Source organism: Mirounga angustirostris, unplaced genomic scaffold (genome assembly GCF_029215605.1).
Source record: "Mirounga angustirostris isolate CCGP_5_RB_7025 unplaced genomic scaffold, mMirAng1.0.hap1 SCAF_8, whole genome shotgun sequence".
In the NCBI taxonomy this organism is placed as follows: domain Eukaryota; kingdom Metazoa; phylum Chordata; class Mammalia; order Carnivora; family Phocidae; genus Mirounga; species Mirounga angustirostris.
Window position 1 is genome coordinate 123,232,389 of NW_026991716.1, and position 14,082 is coordinate 123,246,470.

At 40.5% G+C, this 14,082-nt stretch overlaps 1 protein-coding gene across 5 annotated transcripts in view; it reads right to left on the reverse strand.

Moving 5' to 3' along the window:
* Positions 1–744: 744 nt before the first annotated feature.
* HIVEP2 (HIVEP zinc finger 2) overlaps positions 745–14,082 on the reverse strand; it is a 200,281-nt gene continuing 186,943 nt past the window's right edge. For all 5 annotated transcript variants that reach the window (XM_054505569.2, XM_045865647.3, XM_054505568.2 and 2 more), the window contains exons 8-10: positions 10,870–10,971; positions 9,195–10,090; positions 745–3,239 (exon numbers count right to left, since the gene is read on the reverse strand). In XM_054505569.2, the coding sequence (XP_054361544.1) occupies positions 2,415–3,239; positions 9,195–10,090; positions 10,870–10,971 (1,823 nt within the window). In that variant the 3' untranslated portion in view covers positions 745–2,414. The remainder of the gene's footprint in view (positions 3,240–9,194; positions 10,091–10,869; positions 10,972–14,082) is intronic.

A 14,082-nucleotide genomic window follows, 5' to 3' on the forward strand; every position in this document is an offset into this window, starting at 1 on the left:
GTTCTCACACACACACACACACACACACACAATGAGGAATAAGACACACAAATCACCCTTATGTAATTCAATGTTTCAGGATTTCTTCTCAATGAGAGACAGATTTTAGGCTGGCTGCTTGTGTTGACCTTTAATTCCCTTTTGTAAACCATAATTTCAAAAGACAGTCTGGCTCATAAAACCACACAGGTAAGTTGCAAATCCACCAATTTAAGAGTTTTATAATGGAAATACTGATAGATTTTGACCTTTAATGAGCCTCCACTTTCATTATTAGAAAGGTTCTACTCTTTTGTACTAAAGAACTCTGATTTGTGGATATTTTATGGTATATTTATTTCAGTTGGTTTTTGCCTTCAGTCACCTCAGCAAGAATAAAGAGATTTCCCCAGTGGAATTTCAGATATGTATGCCTACCGAGAGGGAGGCAGAAGAGGAAATGGTCATTTGATTTATTCATGACTCTTTGCAGATGCAATGTATTCTGCCCATGCCCATGCTTAGGATCTGGTGACTCCATTTCTAGAGCTCACACGGTGGTGACCACTATCTGTCCTAATTGAATGACATATGGAAGCCAATGACTGTCTTCTCACTTGTTAAAAGCATTCATGCTCAGCATACCTCGGAATGGGCAAAGCCTAGCAACTAAAAGCACAGATGGTATGTCGGTGGCATCAGAATTTCTTTAGAAACAAAATCGAGAAATTAAAATGTAAAACAACACATTAAAAACTAGACACCTCAAGCATGTAATTGTATATTTATTTCTCTTTTTAAAGAACACTCCTTAATGTAATTCAATATACAAACTTGGTTTCACAGAATTATAATCCACTATATAGCACAAAGATAACCCAGATTGTGTGTGTGTGTGTGTGTGTGTGCATGCACACACATGTGCATGTGTGCACACGTGTTGTTGTACCCCCTCCCTTTCTTCCATTCTTCCGGACCTACAAACAAAGGCTCTGCCCACCTTCCACGCTAACCAAAGCCCATTCTGCATGTTGTGTACAAAAGACATCATCCTCCCACAAATTCTTTTCCCTGGAAAGCTTCTTTTCCCCGTTCCCCCTGAGATAGCCAGGAGCCTGACACTCTTGCCCTCTTCAAGAGGGTGAAGTGGCTTCCCCTAAAGCTGATGCCCACCCTGTTACCATGTGGACTGGCTGAGAGGAAAGGCTGGTGAGAGGTCTCCACGCCCCTTCCCCGTGTCCACTCCTAACCCTCAGAGTCCAAGCACATCCCCTCCGTCGCAGCCTTAGTTCCGGTTACCATCTTGTGCAGCAAGAACCAAGGAGATCTGTAAGGCCAGGTCTTCTCCACGGGCAGCGCACAGCACTGCCTGCCAAGCCACCGGGCCGGCCGATAACCAAGCTCTACACAGTCCCATGTGCTTTGTCACTTTAATTTTTAAAGACACCCTAGCATAGGTCTGTGTCAACCTAGTGTCCAACTGAGTTACATAAAATTGTACCAGTGATGCACTTGTACATATTTACATGGGGCGGAATGTTTTCCCATATTTTTAGATGAGTATATAGATCAACATGTTCACATAAGACCAAATACTTTTAATATTATTTATAACTGATTTATAAAGCTTTGAAAAAACTCACAATAGCACATTGTTTACTTTAATGCTTTACGGTACTATAAGTTTAAAATCACAATCAGCACTTAAGTTATAGTCAATCCAGCAAACAAGAGACAAAAAAATTTACAAGAGTTAAGAACTGACTGATACATCCTTTATCTTTTTTTTAACTAATGCATAAGTGCAGAATAAGATACTCTAGTTTAAATATCTTGTTTACAATATACATTTTTGTTCTAGTTACGCAACAGTAAATCCCATGCTTCACATAGAAAAGCAATCCACAACATTAAGAAAAAATGTACAATTTATGAAACAAAGTAAATAAATATTAGTATTACAGAATCAGAGCTGTACATAAAAGCTGTTCAGTTTTAATCATATAAAAATATGTTTTAGTGCAACCTCACATATATATTGATGCTGTTTTGCTTTACATCATTTAGATCCAAGTGTCCAAAAAAGGAAAGAAATTACATTTATTACAAAGCAGATACACAAATTCTAAAATATGTACAAAGTACTGCTAAAAAATGCTTATAAGAATATAAGCAAAGTAAAGAAAAGGCACAAACATCTGTACAATTTTAAAAGTACCAGACCCAATAGGTTAATTTCAAATTTTGTTTTGGTCAGGCTCATGATGACTTGTTAATTTACCTAATTCTTTTGATATAACAAAAGTATATATAATAGCAAACTACTGTAACTTAGGACAGGCATGCTATAAACTTGATTACCTCTATTTCTAGAAAAACAAAAACAAAGAACAAAATGGGGAAATGTGGAAATGAAAGTCTCCATGCATCTTAGATCACTGTAGTTGACTCTTCTCTGCCGAAGGCTCATTGCCTCCCTCTGTGCTTGAAGGTAACTCTTTGCAGCTATGAAAGCCCGACTGTTTGTCATCCACACGACTCGTGCCATAAAACGGGGAGGGAGCTAATGCAGTCTGTGATGTACCAAACTTGTCCTTTTCACCATCATGCAAGTCAGGGTGGGTGGCTGAGGTGCAGGGCTGACCTGGCTCAGGTCCACTAAAGTGTCTAATGCTAACATGTGCACTTTCCAAGGGTTTCTGGTGGGCTTCCTGCACCTGCACTGGCTGATCTGCCCCAAGCAGAGCGGCCTCTTCTGTGGCAATCCGGAGAGAGGCAATGGCTTTTGTACAAGTCTGAATGTTTTCCTCCTGTTCCCTCTCTGTTGAATTTAGGCTGTCTTCTGAAGTGCTCTGTTTCATCAATAGCCGAGGAGAGGAGGGCGTGCGAGGTGGACCAGATGACCGCAAAACGTGAGGAGATTGCTTCTCATTCTGTTTCAAAAGGACATCGGGATCCTGAGGGAAGGATTCCCTGGAGGCGCCCTTCTTCTCCTCAGAGCCCTCCACTGGCAGAGGCAATGTGGGTGGAGGATGTAAACTGGAAAGGGCCGGCGGCATGGAGTGAACCATTTGGATCCCACCAACTGGCACCATGGGGATAGGAGCTCTCACTTGCTGCTGAGAGTGGAGTGGAAGATGACTGAAGACATAGTCATTAGGACCCTCAGGGAAAAGGCTGGAGCCTGGATGTTCATAAGCACCTTCTTGGTCTCCATAGAGACTGAAGTAAGGAACCTGAGGTAATCCTCTTCTTAAATTCTGCACGGGGAAGCAGAGAGCACAATATTTAGGACCAGGACTCTTCATGTGAGGTCAAATAGATCAAGCTATTTCAGCCCCTCATTCATTCAAAACACTTTAAAACTACCTCATCCCTCTATTGATTTTTCACTTTTTAGACACAAGAGATTTCTCAGTTGTCTTTTAGAATCCTTGAATGAAGCTGTTGGTCTGTGAAAAGTGACTTTTGTTTTTAAACAGCAATGTGATAAAACATGCAGTGTGTTTTCCACTAGGTACAGAGACACATTTCAGTTCTGTTTTTTTTTTTTTTTTTTGTAAAAGAGAAGGAAAAGAAAATAATGGATAATTACCAGAAAAAGTTCACTGAGCAAAAAACACTAATAGTAGGTTTTTAAATTCAAAAGAAAGTAAAACGATTGCCATCTGTTTATATACTGAGAAGACTTTTAATATTTTTCTTAAGTGTTGATGAGTATAATTGGAGTGACAAGTCTGAAAATTGGCTTTTTTTTTTAAGTTTTCCACAGAACAGATGACAAAATGGTGGTGACAGACAAACTGGTTAGTCCAATGTGCAAGACATTCATTTAAAGGAATAAATTCCCGCTCAAGAGGCACCCTGGGTGGAAGACTAGCTTCTTTATCAATGATAAATCAAGGCCAGTTTTTGTAAGGCAACTATCCACCAAAATAGTTAACATTAAATATGTCAAACAGTTCCAACTCACTTTCAACTACACAGCTGGGAACTCAAGATTATTATGTCTTAATATCTTCTGTTTATATTATCATGTTCATTTAAATTCCATCTTGGTAATTAATGAGTGAGGACACTTAACACTGGGGGCCAGAATTCCAGATTTCATGGTCCCAGTCCTGAAAGAGAACTTATTTTCTGCAATTGTTTCTGTAGCAAAACACAATTTAAGACTATGAGATTATCAGGCTTGAATGAGATTATCAGGTTTCAGTTCCTGAGATTTATTCTTTTAAAGGACTGTCATCTAAAAGGTACTCAGTTTATTTTTAGTTTTAGTTTTTGAGAACTTAAAATCAGATAGATATAAACTTGTCAAGTATGGTAGTAATCCAGGAGAGAGACCAAAAAAAAAAAAAAAAGTTCTCATTCATTTCAAGGATGTTTCTGTTCTAAAGCTCAAGGTATGCTCTATACCATTAATGATTCATCCAGTTCTATTTAGACTGTGAGACCAGCCTGGGAATGATAAATTATGCATTATCTCTATTACTCTGTGTCAGGCTTAGCCCTTACCCTGTTTTGGACTACACCTTATTCAAGCTAGAAACAAATTATTATCCTGGAAGTGCAGGCGAAGTAATGAAATCATCAATCCTATAATCACAAGGGCCTCATAAGTTAGGGAAGGGGAGAATTTTCTAGTATGACAGTCATTTAAATACTACAACAACACAACAACAAATCCCTCTTGTCTTTGCTCTGATCTAGAAAAAGGCATGTTTCCTACATCAAACATCAGTTAAGGTGGAAGAACTGTGATGCCTAGAGTAATAATCTTTGAAGATAATTAAATGAATCCTCTTTTAATTATAATTATCAAAGATTCAAAGTTTCAGATAAAATGTAGCTTGGTCATTGTTTCCATTTTGCTTTTGGTTGCTATTCCGTGACATCCACGGCAGACACCTAATCAGAATGGGGGTCTGTGAGGGGTCAAAGAGAGCTGTCCCATTCATGGGGTCTCTGACTCAAGGCTAACAAAGGGAGTGATGAAGGAAGTGTCCTCTAACACTACGATGTACTCAATATGTTCTAAATACAATAGAATTATATTTGTGTTAAGAATGAAAGCGTCATTTTCAGACCTTTACCGATCAGCGATTAAATGATGACAACCCCAGAAGTAAGTGTGCAGTAGAATTTTTACCATGTAAGCACTTCCACTGCTCCAAACACTACCAGGCCTTTCTGCACATCCTCTCCCCCTGCGTTCACCCCTTCTTTACCCTCCAGAGACACTCTCAATATGATTTTTCTACCTTGGTGTTTACCCCATTTGCAACCCTATTTTGTTCTGTAATTTGAGCCTTATCATTGTGATATCATTGTATATCTTGGTAAGAAACACTTTGATATGGAAATGCTAATAATGAACTCATGCGGGTTGTATTATGTGTATGTATATATGTGTGTGTATATATATCCCATGTACCAGGTCTTATCATCCCACTCATCTTTTCAACATTGTCAGTAGGTGCTCTGGAAGCAAATGCGAAGAAGGAGGTAGGAGTGCAAGGAGTTCATTGCAGAGCAGAGGAAGCAGGGAATCTGATGCATGTAAAGGTAAAGAGGAGAGGAAGCATATGCTCAGTGGGGATGGATCCAGGCTCAGTCACTGGCTGGGGGCTGCAGGGAGAGTTAGCTTTAGCTTGAAAACTGAGGTCTGTCCTGATGGCACTAAGAGCACGAGGCTGTCAGTTAACAGCATTCCTCACAGCTGAATGGCTAATTCTTTCAAGGACAGAAATCTGCTTGGCCCACCTCCCTGGCTGCCATAAACAGATTAAGAAACTGTGGCCGAGATGTTAAGTGACTTGCTCAAGATCACACAGATAGCAAGCCATAGGATGTGGATGGAACTGGAGGGTATTATGCTGAGCGAAATAAGTCAATCAGAGAAAGACATGTATCATACGATCTCACTGATATGAGGAATTCTTAATCTCGGGAAACAAACTGAGGGTTGCTGGAGGGGTGGGGGGGTGGGAGGGATGGGGTGGCTGGGTGATAGACATTGGGGAGGGTATGTGCTATGGTGAGTGCTGTGAATTGTGTAAGGCTGATGAATCACAGACCTGTACCTCTGAAACAAATAATACATTATATGTTTAAAAAAAAGAAGAAGAAGAAGATAACAGGAGGGGAAGGATGAAGGGGGGGAAATCGGAGGGGGAGACGAACCATGAGAGACTATGGACTCTGAAAAACAAACTGAGGGTTCTAGAGGGGAGGGGGGTGGGGGGATGGGTTAGCCCGGTGATGGGTATTAAGGAGGGCACATACTGCATGGAGCACTGGGTGTTATATGCAAACAATGAATCATGGAACACTACATCAAAAACTACTGATGTAATGTATGGCGATTAACATAACATAAAACAAAAAAGAACTGAATGTTGACTCTTTCACTAGACACGATGTTCTTTGCACTACATACTGGAAACCAAGACACATTTTTCTTTGTCTCCTTTGCTAATTTATCTACCAAAACTTTAAAAATGGAACAGGGAAGTTTTTTGTTTAAAAAAGTTGAGGCCAGAAACCATAACATTTTTTAATCATCATCCTTGAGACACACATATTAGACCCTCAAAAAATACTGATGAGCGAAAGACCTCTCCCCCTTTCCTTCTTTCCTTCTTTCCTTCCTTCCATCTATCTATCATCTATCTATCTATCATCTGTCTATATTAAGATTAACCAGAGGGCATTAGGGCAGAAACAGCAGAGTAGTAGGATCCCAGTGGTTGACTATCATCTCTTCCAAACCTGCTCCCTGGATACTACCACTCCAGACTGAACCAGAGGATGAGTGTGTCCTGCTAGCCTAGAAGATCCTTTCATGCCACAGTCACTGACCTGTGAGCTCTTGGCCCATGTTAAGCAACAAGACAAGGTATTGCTTAAAGAATTTCCATCAAAAAGGTTTATTTTCACGGTTATTCTAATTTAATACTTTCATACATTATTCAGAGAGGGTGCAACACTCATCCAATATAGCAATCAGGAGAAATACTTCTCATAGTATCATCAATTCTGTTTTACCCTGGCAATAAAAATCGTCTTCACACATCACAGAAAGATAAACTCCTCCTCTGCCACTCAAAAATGATGTGATAAAACATTAAATGGGAAGTACTTTGCACCAACTGCCCCTTCTTCAGGGAGCATTCCCAGATCTATTCCCTCTTATCACATGAACGAAGCAGCTAGCTATAAATTCTCTAGAGAGATAATTAAACTGGGTAATAGACCAGTGGCTCTACAGTTGGCCTTCATCAATGGTAAAGTTTAATCATTGTATTAAGTATCCAGGTGAACTGGTATAAAAAAACCAACTGGTTGCAAACTCAGTGGCTAAGAAAACCAATTTCCTTCCAACAATTTTCTGGTCACATATCCAAAAATTAGATGAACTTCCTTAGTCCACTTCTTCAATTCTTTTGCCTGAGTTGACTGTGAGTTGCTATTAGTTTTTTTTTTTTTTTAAGATTTATTTATTTATTTGAGAGAGCGAGAATGAGAGAGAGAGAGAGAGTACATGGGGGGGGGTTAGAGGGAAAAGCAGGCTCCTCGCCGAGCAGGGAGCCCAATGCGGAACTCGATCCAGGGACTCCAGGATCATGACCTGAGTCGAAGGCAGTCGCTTAACCAACTGAGCCACCCAGGCGCCCCAACTATTAGTTTTTAATAACAATAGCATATTGGCACTAAAAGCTTGTACTTTCGTGACTGCAGTTGACTGAAGATGTCCCAACATCTCACAAAATGCCAGTCTCAGTCCACCTGGCCAGGGCCAGAACAGGACAGTCTCACCACACATGCTCCACCAGCATCAGTGGATTATACCAGAGAAAGCTTCTGATACCCCAGATGTGGTATCCTGGCATCAGAGGGATTTGCGGGTCTACGACTCTCTACTTATGCTGTAGTGGCATAGACTTCAGAAGATCTCTCTTTTCTACTTAACACCACCAAGACACAAAAACCTGTGGGAATGTGCCTCTTTTTCTTAGCTTGCTAATTCATTATCTTGCAAATAAATCATGTCCTGATTGTGTGCATGTTGCTGCAGTAATTGTAGCAGAGAGACTAATTTGGTACCAACTTGTGAAAAGGCGATGCTGGGGGGTCAGGGAGTGAATTGCAGCAGGGAGCTTTCCTGAAGTTTAAAAATGGTAACCTAAGCTCATGACTCAAAGTAGTGAAAAGGCAATGAGAGGAAGGAGCCTGGTCACCAGGGCAGCGATAAGACAGAGCTGGAAGTGGGTAGCGCCTTTGGCTGGAAGGACGGTATTGAGCCACACAACAGAAACCCGGAACAAAGAAAGAACGCCAAAAAGTAGAGACCAGGAAACAAAAACACATATAAAGCAAAGAAACTCAAAAAGTGTCATTCATCTGTCTATGCTAAGTGTCTGCTTCATTCATTTTTAAAAATTCTACACACACTGAAAGAAACATCAAGGTCTGCCATCCCATGGAATGAGGCATGGCAGATGTTTTTTATGAATTGGCATTAACTTAATGCCAAGTCATAAAACTTAATCCATGACTGTTACTGTTGTTATCTAAGTTTATAATAAGGGCACACCGTAGAAATCGCTGACATTTTCTCCCTGAGCTCTCCCAACTTTGGGCCCACCATCTCACTGAGCAGTGACAAGAAAAGCAGAGAGGTTCATGCCTTTGACTCACAACATACCAAGGGGGTCACTCTCTCCTAGTGACTCACTGGTTTCACATGTCCACTCACTGTGGGCAAGATCATGAGTTAATGTTTTAAAAAAATGTATTGAGAGTCAATGCTAATGCCTGATCCTGACTTGGCAAAGTTCTATAACTGAACCCCAATGGCCCCTGAGGGTGTCTGTCTAGGCAGTCACGTCATTCCAAAGACCTCACCTTTCCTGCTCACGTGAAGGTTTCAGCTCATGTCCATAATCAGTGAAGCTTAGAGAGCAAGCAGCAAAGCCTCACCTGTTCCCAGCTGGCAATGTGCTGATGCAGTACTACACTTGGGCTAATGCCACAGCCCCATGTCACTAACAACAGCATGCGAGAAAGCGTCTTGCTGCTATTTTCAGTAACCAAGTTCACTGCTCCCCATGAGAGACACCCATGTTAGAACAAACTTCACACCAGTGTTATCAAGAGGCTCCGATATGCTTTGGTTTATACATTAGAAAGGGAAAGCTAATCATACTTACAGGAGGCCCCAGTACAATTGGTTCTGCTTGCAAATACTGCCCCATGGACAATGGTGGGTTATGGTATAAAGCCCTTCTAGGAGATGGTGCTCTTATGGTGGTCATGTATCTTCTCTCTCTTCTGGGAGAGAGGTCTCTTCTTGCCGTGATATCTTTCCCAGGTGACACTGGCCTCCTTGGGGACAGATGCCTTCTTGGTGAAACATCTCTTTGTGACATCTCTCTTCTCAATGCAGCTTCCTTTCTTGGTGAAAGATGTCTCATGGGTGACAGATCTCTCCTAGGTGATAAATGTCTTCTGGGTGATAAATCTCCTTTGGGTATCAGATACCTCTTTGGTGAATTATCTCGACGGGGTGAAGAGTCATATCCTGGTGAGGAATGGTGGCTTGAGGGTGAGAAGTCCCTCGGAGAGGAGCTGGGCTCCGAAGACAGCATGTACTCTTCATCCACACAACTCGGTATGTCTAACCTGTCTTTGTCCGGTTCTGAGTCTGTACTTTTGCTCTGGAATAACCTCTGGTATTCTGTCATCTGAGTATCTTCACATGAGTCACTTGGTGTCATCAGCTGAGTAACCTGAATACTTGGCAAAGTAACCAAATAGCTGATCAATGAAGAATGCCCCAGGGAACTATCTGAAGGAACCCCATGGGTCATGGCGCCAACATTCACAGGCAAGGATGAGAATCTAGGAGGCTGAGGACTAGTGCTTCTCGATCTTGTTTTTGGTGTCAGATCTCCCTGATCATCAAAGTCATCATCATCTTCATCATCATCATCATTATCATCTCCGTCCTCACCATCCGATTCTTCGGCATCTGAGAACTGATGATCAGTTGAAATGCTGGACATGCTATGCTTCTCAGCTGCTTTGTGCAAATCTTCCATCGTTTCTGAAACAATTGAACAGATAGTGAAGATCAAGGTCTAAACTTCAAGGTTAGGAGCTAATTTGGATGCCATCTCTTTCCAAAAGCTTCCCTCTAACCCTGTAGACCCTGGAGATAGTTCCATTTCTGAACCCCTATAACACTCACTGGGCACTCACCTGGGAGACCTTATGCTGGTTCTTAACCTTTTATGACTAATCTGATTCATCCCGACCCAACAAAAGGACTCTAGAGTAGGACTTTATATCTCAAATGTCACATGGCCCATAGAAAACCCTCAACAAATGGGTATGATAATGCTGTTAATAAAGAGGCTAGAAGAAAAGGAAAGCAACAATCTGTCCTTATAGGTATAAACTTACATATAAGTGATTTATCTCAGGAAGTCTGACTGGCCCTCAGGTTTTCTATTCAGGTTAATGACGGATTTTTTTCTCTCTTAATAGGAGTAATAAAACATTAAATTGTTTTTCAAATTTCCCCAGAAGTTTCATAAAATCTAAATCCCTGTCACAACACAAGTATAATTAGATCCTTTACGGTTCTAGATAGAAGTATTTTCATAGTGAGGCCTTTTTTCCCCTTCAGTCAGAACTGAAATGCATTTATTTCTTCTCAGTAGGTTGTAAGCAATTCAACATGTCAGATTTCTTTTCCATATTTCAAATTTAGTAAAACGAAATGTGATCAGTTTTTTAAAATATCAAAACTTGTTTTGCCACCCCGGCCACAAAGCTCCAGTGTGAAGAATAAAGAGGTCAGTCAACTAAATTTTGTAATACCTGCTTCTTCGGTTTCCGTATCATCCACTGATGTCATTGAAACTCCCAACTCCAAGCACTTCTTCATGTGTGCTTTAGATTTCATATGCTTTGTTAGGTTTCCTAGAAAACACAGGCAAAAAAAAAAAGGATAAATTAATTGATTACAGAAATGTGATGAGTGCTCCAAAATTAGAAATGAACTAACTTGACATAACATAGACTTGCTTCTACCCCCATCCTTTGCCTTGAACTTAATGGGAACAATCTGGTTCCTGAATACAACAACCGCTCACAACTTCGGCCCAAACTCAAGTTTCCTTCATTCTAGAAGACTTTGTACAATCGGGTCATACCTTTTCAAGAGTAGGTTCCAAGCAAGACTGAGAATCCCAGGCTCTCCTGGCTGAGAAGAGATCTAGTATCTTTGGCCCAAATGGGCCAGCCTCCTAGGCCTTGATATAAACAGGGTGACATAAGCTGGGTCATACATCTCAGAGAAAGTTCAGATCAAACATTCTCATCAACACACCCTAGACCCCAGACCTTCTGGCACTGATCAGATTTAGATTGCCTTCCCAGGCTCCTCACTGGTCAGAAGAAAAAAATTATGCAAACTTATGGGAAGGCCAACCTTGTAAATAAATTCAAAGATCCATACAAATACTTAGCTAACTACTTATAAGGAGCACTATTCTCAGTGTTTACAATCTATCTGTCTGGTATATGTTAGCAAACTTTATGACAGCAGTTTCTAAAGTTCTGCAATATTCCCTATCTATTTATCTTGGAAATCCCATCATTCTAAGAAAAAAGAAAGGTTTTCTCTCAAATATGTATTATGATGATGATATGTATAGATTATCTGTATAAATACATATGTGTGTGTTTATGTAGATTATATAGTTGTTATATAGAATGTGAAAAATTATGAAAACACTTATCTAATCACCTTTGACCTAGGATCTATGAAATTTTATATATATTTATGCATAAATATATATAATATAGAATATTGCATAACTATATGTATATAAAATTCCATGTCATATATATAACTTATCAAAAGACATCCAGGAACTAATTCAGTTGTAAGGGTCATATTATTATCTGTGCCCTCCAACGATGCTTTAGCAATGTACCAGCAAATGCTTTATTTTTAAGAGTAGGCTCACTGAACGTAGATGGACACTCTTAGCCTGCGAAAAGAGTTTGTTCCTTTGTAGGGGTATTTAGCTTTTTTTTTTTAAAGATTTTATTTATTTATTTGAGAGAGAATGAGAGAGAGCACATGAGAGGGGGGAGGGTCAGAGGGAGAAGCAGACTCCCTGCCGAGCAGGGAGCCCGATGCGGGACTCGATCCAGGGACTCCAGGATCATGACCTGAGCCAAAGGCAGTCGCTTAACCAACTGAGCCACCCAGGCGCCCTGTAGGGGTATTTAGCTTACCATTAATGTAATATATGAGCCACAGTTCTAAACCAGCACACTGCTGTTTATTATTTTATATTACTTTATTTACTTAGCATTTTACTTATTGCTCTTATACCTATGAATTTTATGTGCTATTTTGGTAACTCCAAGCATAAATATATTTCCAGGCCCTTATTGCTCTTATTTATCTAAAAATGTTTTAAAGATCTCAAAAATTTTTAGAGCCAGGTCATTGAGAATTCCTAAATCCGTAAACTAATTAATACATTTGTGTATTAATGGAAGTCACCAGCTTCTGCATGGGTGCAAGGAATCTGTGTATGTGGATGGGTTTGTGTGTAGGTGTCAAGATTATTTAGATCTTGATATGTTTCTCCTCCTGTATTTATTGTCCTTTCTCTTTTTTCTCCATTTCAACAGGCAGGCAGGCTTTGGGCTCTCATCTTCAGGGCATGTTTGTAGTTAGAAATCTGGCTCTGAAATAACTCCACCCTGGCTTTGGTTGACTGCAGTCCTGAGCTTCTGAAGGGATTCCAGCAAGGGGGAGGGGGGGAGGAGTGGTTGTTGGGGCAGGTAGGGGAGCGGGGAGGTAAGGGAGGGGGGAGGGTGCCTGAAGGAGAGGCACCTGGGCATGCAGGAGGTGCTCCTCCCACAAGTGCGCTGGGCATCTGCACTCAGATGACATGGTTTGGGACAAGAGTCACTTCTACCGAAAACTGGAGGGGTTTCCCAGGATATTGTGCTCATTTTAAGATTCCGAGACATTTGCACATTCCTGAAGGGTGACAAGGAAATGCCAATAATGACCAAGAATAAATTATTTCCTGCTGAAATTCTATGACAATGATTTGGAGCCAAATTTAATTTGATTTCTTTAAGGTTATAGAAACTAGGTCATCATTGTTTTTTTTGGTTTTTTTTTTAAAGATTTTTATTTATTTATTTGAGAGAGAGAATGAGAGACAGAGAGCACGAGAGGGAGGAGGGTCAGAGGGAGAAGCAGACCCCCCGCTGAGCAGGGAGCCGGACGTGGGACTCGATCCCGGGACTCCAGGATCATGACCTGAGCCGAAGGCAGTCGCTTAACCAACTGAGCCACCCAGGCGCCCCGGTCATCATTGTTTTGATTGTTATTATTTTTTATTTGATTTTAAAAAGCCTAGAAATGTGACATTTCTTCACCGAGTGTTTCACACAGCTATACCCGAGGCAAACCCCTATGCCCAGGGAAGATCTATCAGTTGTAATGACTGGCAGATTTGCAGTTTATAAAACCAAAGTTTATATTTTCTTATGTCCTAGGGAGTCTCTTGGTGAGGTTCTAAATAAAAGGCTTGACTGTGCAAAGGTGGATGGTATTTAAAGGACCTTATGTTTATCCCTTTTGAAATGCAAATGAATACTCCCTCCTTTATGTGGGTTTCAAAGGAGACCTCTCTGTAAAACCTTTTTAATACAGAAGAAACAGATATGTTGAGAGTCTACACATTTATACTTCTGACAAAACAGTAAGACAATTTAGGATATTGGCTATGGAAGAAAATAGGTACACATTTCTCTACCGAAGATTATCTTATCTGATATTTATTTTTCTTGACAGATAGTGGTGCAGAATAATGAGCCTGCCAATTTAAAGTTAAAACATAGGAAATCATATGAGGTTAGTGAGGGGGCCAAAATCCATTAGATCTAAAGTACGTCTACAGCAAGCAGTGAACATACTTCTACAAAACTCAAACCACCTCTAAGTCACTGATATCTGTAATCTGAGAACACTGGGCTTATGTACATTTCCATGAT